We start from the raw sequence: 17,529 nt of genomic DNA, 5'->3' as shown, positions 1-17,529 counted from the left end.
AAAGACGATGTTGGTCCATCAATGTACGTTTATTGTACCATTGAGTATAAACACGTGCGCGTACGCACCACCGGCGGCCGCCCGGCCAACGGTTCGACTACTCACCGTCAGTTGGCGTCACACTTCTGCCAACTCACAAACAGTGTACACTCATGTGTACCACTGTTTGTACATCACTCCTTAACATTACCCATTACATAATTCGCTCACACACATAAAATCCCACATTCGGCCATACCTGACATAAATACGTCTCGGATTTACAGTAGTACATAAACAATAGAACAGGTGATATGTAATAATTGAAGAAAACACAAATCATCTTTCATTCTTTGTAGTGTTTCATCTTTCATTCTTTGTAATGTTTCATCTTTCATTCTTTGTAATGTTTCATCTTTCATTATTTATTCATTTAAAATAAAAATAGTTTATCAGCATTATAGGATCCGGATGTGAAGGATTCCAAGTGAAACGCACAGATTAAGTCAGAACTATTTATTGTACACGCTCTTCGGGCTTGTCCTCCAACAAGTGACCATAACAACACGCATCCGGTCTTTCCCAGGCATACCACACACACTCTATCTCGGCTCGTTTAAAAATCAATTCTACATTCGGTCATTCCTGACTGTCATTCGCCCTCGGATGACATTCTTCGTCTTTTATATTTTTACAGCATTTCATCTCACATTCTTTTACATTTCATCTTCTACTCTATACAATGTATCATCTTACATTCTTTTAAAACATTTCCTCTATCATCCTCAACAATGTTTCATCTCACATTCTTTTACATTTCATTTTCCACTCTATACAATGTATCATCTTACATTCTTTTAAAACATTTCCTCTATCATCCTCAACAATGTTTAATCTTCCATTCCATAAAATCATCTTATATTCTCCTAAACATGCTTTCAATTGTCACAATTACAATTTAAATCACAATTACAATCATCATCACAATTACAATCATCATCACAACTACATTTCAATACACTTATACATCAATCATTTCACAATTTACATAACAATTACAATTATAACAAATTAATCGTTACACATTTCACTACAAATCAATTTTTTCATTTCAACACAATTCAATCTTCAATAAAGTTACACATAACAATTAAAGTTACACATAAATCATCACAATTACAATTTAAAATTATGTCAAGCAATACAAAACATTAAAATCAATACCTTTACAATGACAAGTTAAATCTTTACATCGGAAACAATCACATTTTATAACATTACTAGAATTAGCAATAAAACATTAAAATCAATACCTTTACAATGACAGGTTAAATCTTTACACCGGAAACAATCACATTTTAAAACATTACTAGAATTAGCAATAAACATTAAAATCAATACCTTTACTATGACAGGTTAAATCTTTACATCGGAAACAATCACATTTCAAAACATTACTAGAATTAGCAATAAAACATTAAAATCAATACCTTTACAATGACAGGTTAAATCTTTACATCGGAAACAATCACATTTTAAAACATTACTAGAATTAGCAATAAACATTAAAATCAATACCTTTACTATGACAGGTTAAATCTTTACATCGGAAACAATCACATTTCAAAACATTACTAGAATTAGCAATAAAACATTAAAATCAATACCTTTACAATGACAGGTTAAATCTTTACATCGGAAACAATCACATTTTAAAACATTACTAGAATTACATTTCAATACAGTTATCTTATATTCTTCTAAGCATGTAACCAAATTAAAACATGATTCAATATACAAAGCACTTCCCAAAAATACTAGAATAAGCAATAAAACATTACACTTTTCAATCATCAAATTACAAGTAAGGCTTAACTAAAAACCCTCCAGGCATTTCACTTATTCTCTAATTCACAAACGCACACTTCACTTCCATCGGTGCAACTTAAATTCTATCCAATGCCCTCGGCGATTCTCTGTGACTGTCCGAGGAATCTGCCGTCACCCCACAGATATTCTGCTAGTAATTTACCATAAATGAAGTCAACACATATTGGTTCTAGCTCACTGATACATCCAGTAAGTCTTTTCTCAATCCATGGTTCTATTTTCTTTTCCATTGAATTAACATCAATCCGACTACGACTGAGCTTGAAAGTGAATACAGTGTCTTTTGGTGTTGAAATTTTGACTGGGTCCCTTAATCCTTCTTGTGATTTAGCCATATCTTTCTCTTTGTCTTTATGTTTTTCCTTTTCTTTATTCTCATCTTCAGAATTCTTCAAATGACTATAATCCTTAGATCCTTTTCCAAATTGATCATCGGGTGGTTCATCTGTATTTGAAAACGGTATGTCTCCGTAGTCCCAAAGTCTTCCTCTTTGCAAACCATCACCGTCCATACTTCCATCAGCCAGGTTCACACCTCCATCAGCCATGTTCGCATCGTCCTCTTCATCATTGGAAACAATGAGTTCTCTTTGAGCAGACATCTCTCGTGAAGCCCGTTGCTGCAAAGGTCTTTTTCTGTGCAAACCATCACTGTTCACACTTACATCAGCCATGTTTACATCTCCATCAGCCATGTTCGCATCGTCCTCTTCATTATTGGAAACAATGAGTTCTCTTTGAGCAGACATCTCTCGTGAAGCCCGTTGCTGCAAAGGTCTTTTTCTGTGCAAACCATCACTGTTCACACTTACATCGGCCATGTTTACATCTCCATCAGCCATGTTCGCCTCGTCCTCTTGTGTTAGAATACTGACTGGTTCTCTTATTTCTTCTTGTATTGTCAAGACAGTCTTTGTTTTGGTGCTGTTACATTGAGCTGATATGTGCCCAAACTCGTTACAATTGAAACAACGAGTTCCTCTCGTCTTAAACCTACAGTCGGCTGCTAAGTGACCACGTCCACTACAATTGTAGCATCGTGAACTCAGTCTTTCTCGGTTTTCACGGTTTCTCACGGACCCCGTCACCCTGGGTTCGTCGTCCTCTCTAATTTTCTCGCACTGCGTAATTCGCGTCTTCAGCTCCTTAATAGATCCAGCCCAGCTCAGAATCAATTTTTCGTACTTATCAAACCCAAGTCCACCAATTATGTACGCGATAATCGCCTCTTCCTCAATAAAACTACACTTGGCTGCAATCCCCTTCATCCGGTAGATATAGCTTAAACTGTCTTCTGCTTTTCCTTTTTTCTCTAACCTCAGTTCTCTGTGCACGTCCGCACTATTCAACTGATGGCCAAACTCTCTGGTCAATCGTTCTTTTAATATCGCCCACGTGATTATGCCCGTTTCCGAGTCCAAGAAGTTCTTGGCAGTTCCTTCACACAGCATCCGCCCATACACCAACTGTTGTGTCTCCGTCCAGCCGAGGATTTGCGCGTTTTCTTCGAGGCGCTCAATCCACACTGCAATAGGGCTATTTCTGCCGTTATATTTCGGCAGACCGAAATCAACCTCCAGATCTCGGAAATTGAACTGTGGTATCTCCCTCGTCGTCGTTGCCACTGGCGTCGTCTTTCTCGTCGTGGATATCATCATCGTCGTGTGGCGTGTTCGCTGACGTGACGTCACCGACGTCACGGGCTTCCGCATTCTCGTCATCGCGCGCGCGTCCTAACCTCAACTGTCAAAACTCCGCGTCGTCGTCTGACCGCTTCTGGCTGTCACTCGAAATGTCTTCAGGCATCCCGGACGAGCCCCCAAATATAGGATCCGGATGTGAAGGATTCCAAGTGAAACGCACAGATTAAGTCAGAACTATTTATTGTACACGCTCTTCGGGCTTGTCCTCCAACAAGTGACCATAACAACACGCATCCGGTCTTTCCCAGGCATACCACACACACTCTATCTCGGCTCGTTTAAAAATCAATTCTACATATATATATATATATATATATATATATATATATATATATATATATATATATATATATATATATATATATATATATATATATATATATATATATATATATATATATATATATATATATATATATATATATATATATATATATATATATATATATATATATATATATATATATATATATATATATATATATATATATATATATATATATATATATATATATATATATATATATATATATATATATATATATATATATATATATATATATATATATATATATATATATATATATATATATATATATATATATATATATATATATATATATATATATATATATATATATATATATATATATATATATATATATATATATATATATATATATATATATATATATATATATATATATATATATATATATATATATATATATATATATATATATATATATATATATATATATATATATATTGTATATATATATATATATATATATTGTTCGATACTAATGTTTCTTCTAGGTTTAAAAGGCGTTAAATCTCTGAGAATATACCGCCATCTATTGAAAATTTATTTAATTAAGTTTTCTATCGGTGTTTTATATTGTTTATATGTATGTACTATGTAGGTAGGTAGTTTTTAACTTTTTTTTTTATTAAATTAAATATATTTAAAATTTATTTGAAAAATTTACACCGCGTGCGGATCGATCACATGACCGACGGCACATTTCTTTTATTTTTTTTTAATTTAATAATTTAATATACCAACACCTATGCAATGGCATTTCATCGGGTTCAACCCTAGTTAAGTAATATTTGTCACCAATTTAGGGTGTAGACACGCAAAGTGGTACGCCGCTCATGTTATTTTAGATAGTTTTGCACATGAAAAACGCTAGCCCGCCTGATCCAGGCTGTGTTTTCGGTGTTATTTTATGCTTGTATTGACATTGATCGATATCGGTGATTCCCATATCGAAATAATAAGATTGTATGAATTAACAATGAGATGAGGATACGCTTAGTATGTACAACTAGAGTCTACCTAGGCAAGCCGTGCCGTACGATTCGGTGTCTGGAACACATGCCTATAATTGTGACAATGTAAGGATATTGTCACTACTATTGGCATATTTTTCAAAGATAAGTCGGTTCTGACCACATTCCTTGCATTGTAAAATTTGCGAAATGTGCGAATTATTAATCATTAACGGATTACAGTTTCATTGCTATTATTCTTAGGGTTTGTTTTTGGGAATGTTTCTTTTTTATAAAATCGGCATTATTAATAAATAATATTTTGCACATTTTATTTATTATCATTTATTTGTCTTGCGTCAACCTATCTATGTAACCTATGCTTATTAATGGCTTGTAATATATGGCTTTGCCAAAATTTCTGAAAAGTGTTCCAATCTAAACAACCATTTATAAGATATAAAAAAGTTTTTCTGTTAAAATTAATTATTATGCACATACTAAAGATCAGTCCAATATACGATTAACGTACTTGTGTACATAGGTCATTTTATAGTAGAGCCACGTACGCAAGTAAATTATATAAATTAGTATTATTAATGAATTTATTATAAATACCTTCAAAATAATTTAGTGTGACGCGAAAAGCTAAAATTTTCAAATCAACTGCTAGTTGACGGTCAGATTTCGTCTCGATAAATTTCAGTGAGTTACGTCCACAGTGGGTTAACGTTTCGTTGGCAAGAATTCGCAATATATTATATCCTAAATTTTACATCAATTCTGAAAAAAATTAAGTTGTCACATTTTTATTTATTGTAGAAATCAGCCAGGCAATCAAACAAGCGATTATTTTATCGTAAAAGCAATTTTTTTCCCTCGTTTCACTAGTGAAACTAACTCCCATCAGTATTTTTTTCTCATTCACAACTTCCAAAATCTTTTTTGTTTGTAATATTCATTCGAAACAACTTTTCAACTTTACTACCGTCGAATATAAGAGCGTTTTATTGCATATTATTGCTATGTCAAAAAAGTCTTCACATGAACTACGTAGTAACATAACATACTATATCTATTCTATAATATATGTATATAAAAAACGGACGGGATTTATTTATGTATGTACATATGTGCGAGTGCATCGACAAGTATGGAGTTTTTAAAATAATAGAATACCATGAGTGTACGTTATGGATAGGGATCTGGCGTGAGGACCGATCGTATCGAGGCGCGGGGTAGCGGGAAAGTCGGGGGGGGGGGGGGTGGAGCGTCTGACATGTGCTCCTGATATTGAGTGTCTGAGTTGGAACGGGTGGTGTCAGCGTCAGCCGTGCTGGGCGCGAGCGTATACACATCCAATGAGCGCACTTGATTTTTTACTATTAATACGCGCGCGACTATAAATTACCTTACACTATTTATATATAATATATAACTTTATTTTAATTCGTGTATAATACAAGCTGAATTGCTTTTATTATTTTTAAACAATTCAAGTATAATTTTTTTTATATAAACTAGTGCCCTGGTAAACGCATTCATGTACTATAAATTGCGCTCTGTTTAAATAACTATCAGTTGACAGATCAATCATTCACATTGTCGTTGTGACGTAGTATTATATTATTACTATGTACATAGTTTTTTGAGTTATTTTTCTTATTTTGCTGCACATTATCATTAAAATAATATAAAAAAAAAATTAATAACAAAAAATTGTAAAATAGGAACGGATCAGTAGCTATATATAAGATGTATTGTGAACTTAATTTAGTAATGATAAAATCAAAAAAATATTATTACTAGTATCGAAGTGCATGCATTCGTGCATTTGGTAAAAAAGTGAGTGCGTCCACTTTTGAGGCATTATGGCTATTGGTAACTTCGTAGAAACCCTTTTTTTATTGCACATGTATTGTATTTTGGGATTGCCCTAATGATCAACCGAGCATTATTGATTTACATACTTGGTTTATTTAATGGTTATTTCATCACACTGATGATTCATCAGTGTGATGAAATAACCATTTTAAATGCACATCCATGAATTATAAATATCTACATTTGTTTGAAATTTGCGTTTTGTATAAATTTCACACAGGCACACTTTTTTCCGCTAGTTATTTACACTTGGTTTTGTATTATTTTAGTGCGATTTTTGGCACTGAAAGCGATCGTAATTTTTCGACAAGATGATTCCGAATAATTAACGAGTGTTTCGCTTTGAAATTTAGAATCGCTTTGAAGAATGCATCAGTTCGAATTTTATTTCAGCGGCCGATTCGCGAGCGCTAATTGTTATTTAATTGAATTTGAATTTTCGTACACTATTTACGGCTTGGTATGCATATATTTTTTAATACACTTCGCTAATTTGATTCACTTCGGTTGTGTTTATATTGATTTTTTTGCTCGATTTGGACATTATGTATTCATACAACCTGTTTCGTCGGCGTTTTAAACGCCTTTGGCGGCTTCCATCGGAATAACAATGGCGCTTCGTCGATAATCTTCTTATATTGAAAAAAGAAATTGATTTTTTAATGTGTTCACGTGAAAAACATCTCACTTTCACTGGTTTGGGGGAGGGGACACCCCCTGGTCATTGTTCGCTCGCAATTATGCTAGATACAAGTGCTATTTCTCGTTTTTATCGCAAAACAATTACAACGGAGAGAAACTGCCCGGTTGCATTACATAGAAAGTGATCATGCAATATTTTTTCTAATAGATTTCCCAAGTAAAACGCAGGAAACGTTAATTCAATTAACGCGATTCGCTAATGGAGTCCGTTTTTTTCGTCATATATATTTCGTTTGGTCAGTTCTAGATCTTTTGTATCTCAGATCAGTTAATTCTTCTGATCTTCCATCTTCCAGATCAGTTAATTCTTCTGATAATTCTTCCACAGTCTTCGAATAAAACGCCTGTGGAGAGTGGAAGCCACCCAAGTTGCGGATGTTAGTAAATAAATGTAGTACACTAAATATAACACATCGAGTAGTACAATCATGTCAGATAAGTGCAATAATTCATAGTGAAAATTATTTATTGACATGTTATTAGAAGCATAAATACATATGTACATATATTAGTGCCTCAAAAAAATTTAATCAACAATAATTGTAAAGCTATCAACTGATTTTATATCTTTATTAAAATTTGGTTAAGCTATTTTTTTTTACAAGTGGAGAGGTCGTAGATTCAAATCCCGGCTGGAATCGAAAAAAATATTCATTCTTATCGGCTTATCGAACAATTTTTTTGTGCGAAAAGCATCCATCGACCGCCTAAGGCTGGTTATTATCATCATTATGATGATAAAGAAAGATGATGACATTTGAAATCCTATATATATGAATTCAAACAATCTTGGAGGAAGTTATATTCAATAAAAAAATCACATTCATCTCAGAAGAAATTGAACAATGTAAATTTGTTGACATTGCGCAATACATCTTAAGATATGTGAACGATATTTATGCCTTTTAGCGCCAAACGTCAGTCAGACTGACATCACCTAAGCCGATCTGGTTCACTGCATCGAAAGTCGAAAGATCGAAAAGCAAATATCGGAAAGCAAAGATCGAAAATCGAAAGATCTTAAGTGATAAACGGTACTGTGTATATATAATACATATCAGTGGCATGCGATGAAATTCTCTCTCTTTTTGTCGTACAGCCTTACTTAATGTGCACGGGCAGGATACAAGAGGAACAGCCTGTTCCTATTGTATCCTGCTCGCGCACATTTAGTAGGGCTGTACGATAAAAAGAGAGAGAATTTTACGGCACGCCACTGATATATGTATGTATATACTACCCACTCTTCATATGTATGCATGGTAAACAAACAAGAATAAAGATTTCGATTTTTCGACTTTCGATGCGGTGACGGCCACCGCCAGAGAAATGTTATAATAATCGAATGGCCCTTTCGAACACATTTTTTGTTTCAATAACAAACGTCCGTTTCCGTAACTACTCAATATAGAATCAGGGTCATCACATATTACTACAGAATTAAAGTTCTTTTTGATAATTAAATATACGTGTTTTATTTTGATTAAAATTTATTTACATTTTATTTATTTATTTATTAAGGTATATGTATTTGTCTGTCCTTGGGAACTCTTAAATTAACGTGTAATGTATAGTTTCAACAAAAATATGTATAATATAAAATTAACGATGTTTATATTAATTAAACTTAAATAATTGGTTAGTCATTTAATGGATTATTCGGCGCCACCAAGAAAAATGATTTTACATTCATTTTCAAAATAATTTTTACATTTCTCTGGTGCCACCCCTGTAAAAAAAGTCGAAGGCGGGCGACCGCCATGACTAGTCACCGGACCCAGAAGGTGCCGCGTATTGTTCAAAGGTTGTAAATGCATTGTTAAAGGATGGCCGAACCTTTTTTACAAAGGATTTACAAAAATGGAACAATGGATAGCACTGTGACTATCCTACCTCTAGCCATGACACTTAAGAACTGTCAAAACTACGATGTCAATTGAATAATGTTACTTAAATTATCAATTTACTTATAAAAATGTATCCCATGTTGTTTATTGTGTGTTTTTGAATGCATCGTGCAATTTTTAACGATGCATTTAACCATCTTGCGAGTAATATAAAGTTTTTATCGGACATACGTCGAGCACCAAGCCTCAAATACGACTGATACTAAAATTATTTAGGATTGTCTGGGGACAACCGTCACTTGACAACAATATAACACCTAAAGCCACTTCTGTTAATATTACATTTCTCTGGCCACCGCACCTAAGCATAGCAGTTAATGAATTCTGATAACACGTTCATGTGTAACTTCCGTATAGTCGAAACTTACAAATGTAGGTCTGACAGCCTATTCAGAACGATTCTAAGTAATACCTCAGAACAGGACTGTCATATAGTAGTAGCCGAATCCACGTCGTGTGACGTGTTATCTATCGCTGTGTATTTTTATGTAGTGTCATAGCCTGAATACCGGACGCGCAACCGTTGCAACAACTATAATACCGCTACTACTACTTATAATAAACACGCGCTTCTCGACCGAAATAACCGCAGACAATCGCGGCGGCCACACTCCTGGACCCGCACCAGGAATCCTCCTCGGTCCGATGGGTGTACTATTTCGCGGATGTGATTCATTGTGTTTGGTTTGCGGTGAATGGGTTATTTTCAGTCGGGGAGGTAAATGCAATCTTATTTTTTTCAAGTTTTGCTCGTGTTTTGTGCTTCATTTATCGAATGCAATATTCGAATGCTATGATAACACGTAGGTGCGAATTTTTATCATTCTCATCCAACATTATTATCTGACTTACCGTATTCAGTGTTGTGCTATTGATTTTATATACTTATTTATATACTTACCAATCTACGATTATGCACATATGTATTTACATATGTGCATAATCGTAGATTGGGAAATTTACTGCAACCGTGTGACTTCTGATATTTGGCAGTTTCGTCTGATGAATAAAGGTCGGATGGTAATTAGGGCATGAATGAAAAAATGGTCTCTTCAGAGGCCGAACTGGACAATTGCTTTATATATTTCACGGAATTATTATAATTTATAAAATAACTTTTTTTTTTAAACAAGAAAAGATCGATAATATTGATTGCTATTATTAGTATCAAAGCAATGGATATCTAATACTAGCGTTGGAAAATTTTATATAACCTGCGAGGACCAAAATTCGTCTTCTGATTTATTTAAAAAAAAAAAACAGTGCATGTGCCAAGGACATGTTTTGGTTGATAGTGGAAGAAAATAACGTTTTGCTATATTTACAACTCTTAGATATTATATTGTGTTGCCAATACGGCCCATTGGACACGCCCCGCCCCAAAAAGGATACCGCTCTGGTTAAAATCCGAGGTCTACTAATGGCTAGACTAAGGGCGAAAAGACACTGAGTGGTATGGGACGTCGCGTGTCCTTGGCTTCGCGCTGTAATCCTAATCGATTACGGTCTCCTACATTTCTTCGAATAGTTTCTCCTACATTTCTTCAAATATGGGATTCACCGTTATCGATTACTGTCAAGCAAGGATAAAATATCACCGAAAACACTCCAGGGGGTGATTTTTGGGTACCGTGTATATGGGCTAGACGTGCTGCGTTTTTTTCGCATGTTTAAAAAGTATCTATAAATAACACGTACCACGTACTATTCAGTGTGTTTTCGCCAATATCGACCCAGCCTAAGCGTTGGCTGGGTTGATATTGTTACAATATGACGTTTCCGAAAATATTCATATGTCAGCACTTTCCTTAGTACGAGTGCACTCGCCACTATGACTTCACATCTTGCATGAACATTTCCACGGTGGCCAAAGAAAACCGATTCTGCTTGATACGTTTCGGTGACATGTACTGCTGTATAATACGAATAGATCATGTCGGTGACTGCTGTTTCGGTAAGTCACGCACACATTACGTACCATATGAATGTGTCCATACAAAATGTACTTAAAATATTTTTCGAACTGCTGTATACGTGCTTGAGCTCTACTGGTATAAACGGACCTTAAATGTTGCCTCTTATGTATCTGCGTAACAAGTGCTGTATAATATTTTTTAAAGGAATGTGAATTGTAAATTTATATTTATCGTTGTCAGTCGACAAATTTTATCACATGTACATATGATTATCATCATTTGATTAAATAAATAAAAGATAGTATTCATTGAAGTATCGATTCAATTTACACACTTTTTCCCCGTGAACCTTTGCCGTGTGCCCGACTTGTTCATTTGGCAGAGGTGAACTCTAGTTTTTCTTCTCGTATAATATTTCCCGGCTTTCGAAACGCTTCTCAATCATTTTAGTCCCATCCTCATCATCTCCGTGACTCACCCTTGGCAGTGGTACGATATGTCGTGACGCAAAAACTTGCATTCTGATGTATTTATGACAATGCTACGTGAGCTGTTCTCGAATTTTTCCCACCAGGTAAATAATTGTGTGGTTTAAAGCTTAAGTAAGAATGCATGTCATGTCACATGTCTCTTTACATGAATATCGAAGTGTTGAACCAACACGTTGCAAATCGAATTGTTTTTGTTTAACCTTGTGCTGATGGTTTTTTTTTACTCAAGCGTTTGTACCAGTAATCAAATATACTATACAGATTATCAGTTTATTTTTAAGAAAATGCATCTCAAATTCACAAACTGACTTAATAAGATTATTTTACGAATGCTGATATTGGTAAACCATGTTTACTTATATAGCTTGTACTCAAATGTTCAGAAGTGTTTCCCGGTTTTAATTTATACAATGGGTATTGTGTTACCTCTTAGTTATGGTGAGAGCTATCCATAAAGAAAGTCGAGAGTTGACCAAACCAATTTTGGCTATTGACAAACACAAACACGGAATAAAAAAAAACAACAACAGATAATATTACAGATAACTGATAAGTGCAACTGCTCATTGTTGCTCTCAAACTTTTTATTTCTCAAATAAATTACATACGATATCAATATTGAGGGTTCCTCCCCTCAATATTGATATCAATAGTCATTAGTCCCTTTGACTTGTGACCTTATGGAACTCCGTCGCCTTGTTCGCGTGTCTCGAAAAGTTAGCAAGCTATCTCTTACGTAAGTAAGACGCATTAGTTATTTTTCCGATTGACACTTGGAAACCTCTTCCTTCATTTGGCCGGGATCATAAAACTGTGGGAACAAATACTGTCAGTGTGTTTGGTGATAACTCTTTTTTATTTACGTCATGTGATTAATATATTACGGTCATTGTCGTTTTCGTGTGGCACGAGTTGTTTTAATTAATGACGTCAATTGACGTAATTAATCTTTGTCGGAGGATACGCTCTAGATTTTATCAACCGCATCTCTTCTTATGCGAAATCTATGTCGAAACATTTAATTAAATCGTGAATGAGGAAATTCGTAAATAAACAGAACTATTTCTATAACACTGTTAAACTTGGACATTCAACGCTAATGTGCTACACAAAATCCAATGCACCCAAAGAAGTATGGAACGCTGTATGCTCGGCATAACGAGGAATACATGGTTGAGAAATATGAAAATGGTAGTGGATATTTTAATTTTACATACCAGAAAGGCCTAACAGGTAAACCCCAATGCGCCTTCCTTTCCAATTATAAACATCGGTATACAATTTTTAGAATCATTTTTAACAAAGCATCATAGATACATCTATGGATAATTTTCAATAAAGGTTGCCATTTTGTGGGAACCGTTTCAATGAAAATGAGATAAATTGGCAAACTCTGATGGGAAACGATTGACCTTGAAACCATGGTCTGGCCAGCCGCAACCAGTGGAATTCGAACTAGTGACCACTATGTTCGGAATGCATATATGATAATCACTAGTCCACGCTGTTGGTTAGTAGAGAGAGTGAAGACATTGAATTGGCAATGGGTGGGTCACGTAGCTACTAGAATAGACGAAAGGTGGACAAAATAAGTGCTAGAATGGTACCCGAGAGAATGTAAAAGGGTAAAAGGAAGACCGCAAGGAAGATGGGTAGACGAAATTAGGAAAATTTGTTGGGTGAAATGAATGAGAGTTGCGCAAAACAGTGATGAGTGGAAGCGTGATGGTGAGATCTTCATCCAGCGGTGGATAGTGAATGGCTGTTCATAAATGATGATGGCGATTAGAACATTAGAAAATTTGCCCTGTTCAATTTCTTTCAAGATGAATGTGATTTGTCGCTGGAATGTACACTTCCTCCAAGATTTTAGAGTTCACATACTATGTACATAGGATTTCAAATGTCATCAGTTTTTTTAATTTTTTTTTTCTGTTGAGTCGTTATTAAAGAACATGTATGTATTACATATATATAATGTATGTATTATTGATCGTCTTTAAATTTTTACAAAATTGAGAATCTTAATTAGTGTCCCTTCCCATTGGAGTTGGTTATTGTTCGCATTTCAAAGAAGTTATCATCTATTGACTGCATATTCAATATTTCGGTGAATTGATGGATGTCAAACGGTAACTTGATTTACAGCGTGATTAATTTGATATCAACTACTGACCGAGTAAAAAACGGCCATGTCTAATTGATTACACCACAAACTTGGCTATTTTCTTCCGAGCCATCTGCTATGTTAATCTACACATCATTAATCTCCGATCAAAATGTTTTGGATGTATGTAACATGTACATATCCGGAGATAATTCTTATGATTTAATTGATACGACATTTGTGCGGTTAAAATCGTGGTAGTATATTGTTTTTAATTGCACAGTTAATTATATTACATCAATGACACTTGGATATTTTATCGTTCATAAATTCTATTATCGATTTCATCCATTAAATATTTTATTAGTTGCACGATCGAGACTTTATGTCAGAAACGTATATATTATATTACATATAATTTATTTATTTATTTTTAATACACAAGTATACCAGTGTCTTCACAGGTCACCCAAATATGACACTGTGGTCAGAAAATACATGTACACATAAAATAATAATAATAAAAAAAAACCAATAAAAATAAAACATTAAAAAAATTTGTACATAAAAATAGAAAATTAATAATAAAAAATTGAAAAATTTAGAATTAAAAATTGAAAAATGAAAAATTATAAATTGAAAATAATAAAAAATATATAGTTTAAATTGAATTAAAAGTAAACAACAATAAAAATACGGATAGATAATCCGGTGAAATATTGAATATATGGATGTGATTACTGACCAAATTCAACACGGTATAATAATTTTGAAATATTTTATTATCTTTAATGAATAAACCACGATTGCAACAGAACTGGCATCAAAAAAATCATATTGAAACCAAGTCTCGGCGTATGTACATATGTACATATGTAATGTTCTTTAAGTCTTGCTGATATTCAAATATTTTATGAGTTGTAATGATTTTTTTTTTAACCTTGAATATACATTTACAATATGCATGATTTTCAATTCTAAAGTATCCCTCACTGATTGTATAATATTTACTGTCAATATTGGAGAGTTTTGACGGTAAATATTTAATACGCGAGGGACAGAACAGAACAGAAACGCGATATCATGATTGATTATAAACATAACGTGATCAAAATTGCCATATTTCGCATGTCGAATTAACCTGAGTAGTTTGTTATTCAGATAAGTAATTATGATACAAATACTAAATGACATTGTGTTGTAGAGAAATGGACTGTTTAAAACTAAATTTCCGGTATGGTAAAATAACTACATATAAAACACATTGTTCTCAATATCGTGTTAGACCACATATCAAAATTGAAGACGGCTTATTTTATTAAATGACAAGTTTACTTTTACTTCCAAGATTCTCTTTCACTGTAAACATTACTAGTTTTTCTAGTATTTTTTTTTCGTTATGTAAACATACAAATGTATACAATCTTCATTAAATGATGAAACATTCAAAAGTTGATATAAATTTTAATTTTTCGTATATTATGGCTCATCCAGACTGGGTGTTCAGATTTTGTTCACCTAGTCCTGAGGAGCCATTATCTGGTCTACTATGTTTTGAAATTATTGGATATTATATTTTGTTTACAATCAGATGCTATGCACTTTGCAAGGCATGTTCGCAAGGGAAGATTATGAGCTGCTCATTTTTTGTGGACTACCAAGTGATGTACACTTAGTTCAAATCAATAGTGAACTACTGAATTAGTAAATATTGACGTTGGGACGGTTGCACAAAAAATTGGTTCACTATTATCAATTACTATTGTCAACCATGCTTTTTTCCTCCTTTGCTTTGTAAACTAATTGAGCGATTAATTTTACGTGACAAGCACTAATGATAAGTTTTTTTTCCAATAATCAAATCAGTCAAAATTACGTTAATTGATGTAAATATCAGTGATTTGTATATATGTAAGAATTTGTTGCAATCGCTTAACTATTAATGACAGTATTGAAACCCATGAAAGTAACTATTGAATCTTTGAGTAGAGAAGATTCTGAACGAAGAAGACGAAGGATCACTGAAATTTGTAATGAGAAAAAACCAAAAATCAAATACATCTACAACTTCATTCTAATATTTTAATTCTACCATTTTTGTTTAATATTACAATTTTATTGTTTTAAGAAACTATAAAATTCTTCACTATATAACTTTCTTTATAATCTCAGTGTGCTCAGTTAATAGGGAGAAAGTATATATTTTAAACTTGTTTCTAAAAAGGATTTACACAGTATATTGAGAGAAATGTTAAACAGACTTTCTGGAAGCAGCGAAAATAATTTAGAATAAGTGGATGATTGTGCTGAATCCACTCATTCTAACAAAGATTTGTCTCGTGAAGATCCATATAATTTGTCTATAATAGAAAACTTATAAGAATTAAAACATGGATCAGATGATAATGATGATTAATATCGGTCTTTTGCCAGGGCCGATGAGGGGGAGGGGAAGCCGGGGTAAAGTTCCAGGGCCCGGACTACTTGAGGGGGGCACCGTGTCGGAAATCGCGCCTACATATTATATCGTACTATCTTGTTCAATTAATTAAAAAATAACAAGCAATAATAAATATTTTTCTTATAGTTCTGATAAATTTTTCGCATATTAAAAATATATGTGCTATGCCAGCAGCATAGCACGGTCGTTAAGCTTCTGCTTAGCGTTAAGAGGCGGCGGGTTCGATTCCTGGGCCCGAGCCTCGAATGAAAATGGATTTTTCAGAGTATGCTGTTGGTTAGACCTGGATTTGTGACTTCAGGTTGATCGTTTCCTATCAGAGTTTGCCAATTTTCTCTGATTTCATTGTAGAAACGGTTCCCGGAAAAAAAATTGGCTAAAAATCCCTCCTATACGATATGTCACCTATAATTTGTTATTAATTAATATACAATAAATAAGTTTTGTGTACAAATTAATAGATGTCTCATTGATTTACGAGTTTTACAGTGTCTCCTAATTCAGTGATTTATGTCTCGTAATTCAGTGATTTAAAAAAATGCTGAATTGTAAGTTGTAATTGGCCAGGAAGGCGCATTGGGGTTTACCTGTAAGGCCTTCCTGGTATATATGTAAAAATAAAATTAAAATATGTATAAGATAAATTTTTTTAAGTTTGTCATACGGCCCGGGATTTCTCTCGGAGGCCCTGTCTCTTACTAAACAGTGTAATATATAAGTAAATATGTATGTATGTAATTTTTTTTAGAAATGAAGTGAGAATCCTTTTTTTAGAGATGAAAAACTTAAAAATCAGAAACACTAATTGTGATAGGTAGTGAATCCTTATACAGAGGCATTATTTATTTTCTCAAAAACTTTCTGAAGATATGAAAACCTAGTGATAAGTTTTTCAAATGCCGATGTTATTGATCTTCTTGTCTTAGATAAATTTATAACTTTTCTAGTGTAGGTTGCGTTATAGATTGAAAGCTCTATATAAATCCCATTTACCGGTTTAGTCGATTCGAAAGTGCTCGTCTTTATCAGCGGGTGCGTCTTTATCACTTGGTTTGACGTGAAACAAACTGCCGCGCGCTGCCATTATAAATGACACGCACTATTGTGCTACACGTGCTCCACAACTCTGAATTCCGCGCATGCCTACCTCGCATTATTACCGATCGAAAGAGCGAAATAAAAAAGCAAAGCGAAAAAAATAAAGAACCGAC

At 33.7% G+C, this 17,529-nt stretch overlaps 2 protein-coding genes across 9 annotated transcripts in view; one reads left to right on the top strand and one right to left on the bottom strand.

Annotated features, from left to right (window-relative positions):
- RhoGAP19D (Rho GTPase activating protein at 19D) overlaps window positions 1–17,529 on the top strand; it is a 194,004-nt gene that overhangs the window by 139,449 nt on the left and 37,026 nt on the right. The window lies entirely within an intron of this gene.
- On the bottom strand, window positions 483–2,645 carry LOC143913536 (uncharacterized). Of its 4 annotated transcripts, XM_077433399.1 has the most exons (3): window positions 1,381–2,645; window positions 809–1,292; window positions 483–714 (listed from the first exon to the last, which is right to left on the bottom strand). In XM_077433399.1, exon 1 carries the CDS (start codon window positions 2,616–2,618, stop codon window positions 1,932–1,934), a length of 687 nt encoding a protein of 228 aa, XP_077289525.1. In that variant the 5' UTR covers window positions 2,619–2,645; the 3' UTR covers window positions 483–714; window positions 809–1,292; window positions 1,381–1,931. The 4 variants fall into 4 exon arrangements, 3 of the variants coding, with proteins under 3 accessions (XP_077289525.1, XP_077289533.1, XP_077289541.1); XR_013260717.1 differs by having other exon boundaries at window positions 483–1,292; window positions 1,558–2,111; XM_077433407.1 differs by having other exon boundaries at window positions 483–787; window positions 831–2,605.

This window comes from Arctopsyche grandis, chromosome 1 (assembly GCF_051622035.1).
Source record: "Arctopsyche grandis isolate Sample6627 chromosome 1, ASM5162203v2, whole genome shotgun sequence".
NCBI classification, from domain to species: domain Eukaryota; kingdom Metazoa; phylum Arthropoda; class Insecta; order Trichoptera; family Hydropsychidae; genus Arctopsyche; species Arctopsyche grandis.
Note: the sequence above shows the minus strand (reverse complement) of the source record. Positions and strands in the feature narration are given on the sequence as shown.

Bases quoted from the DNA above. Each gene is read 5' to 3' on its own strand.
- LOC143913536 (XM_077433399.1), bottom strand. From the start codon at position 2,618: ATGTCTGCTCAAAGAGAACTCATTGTTTCCAATAATGAAGAGGACGAT.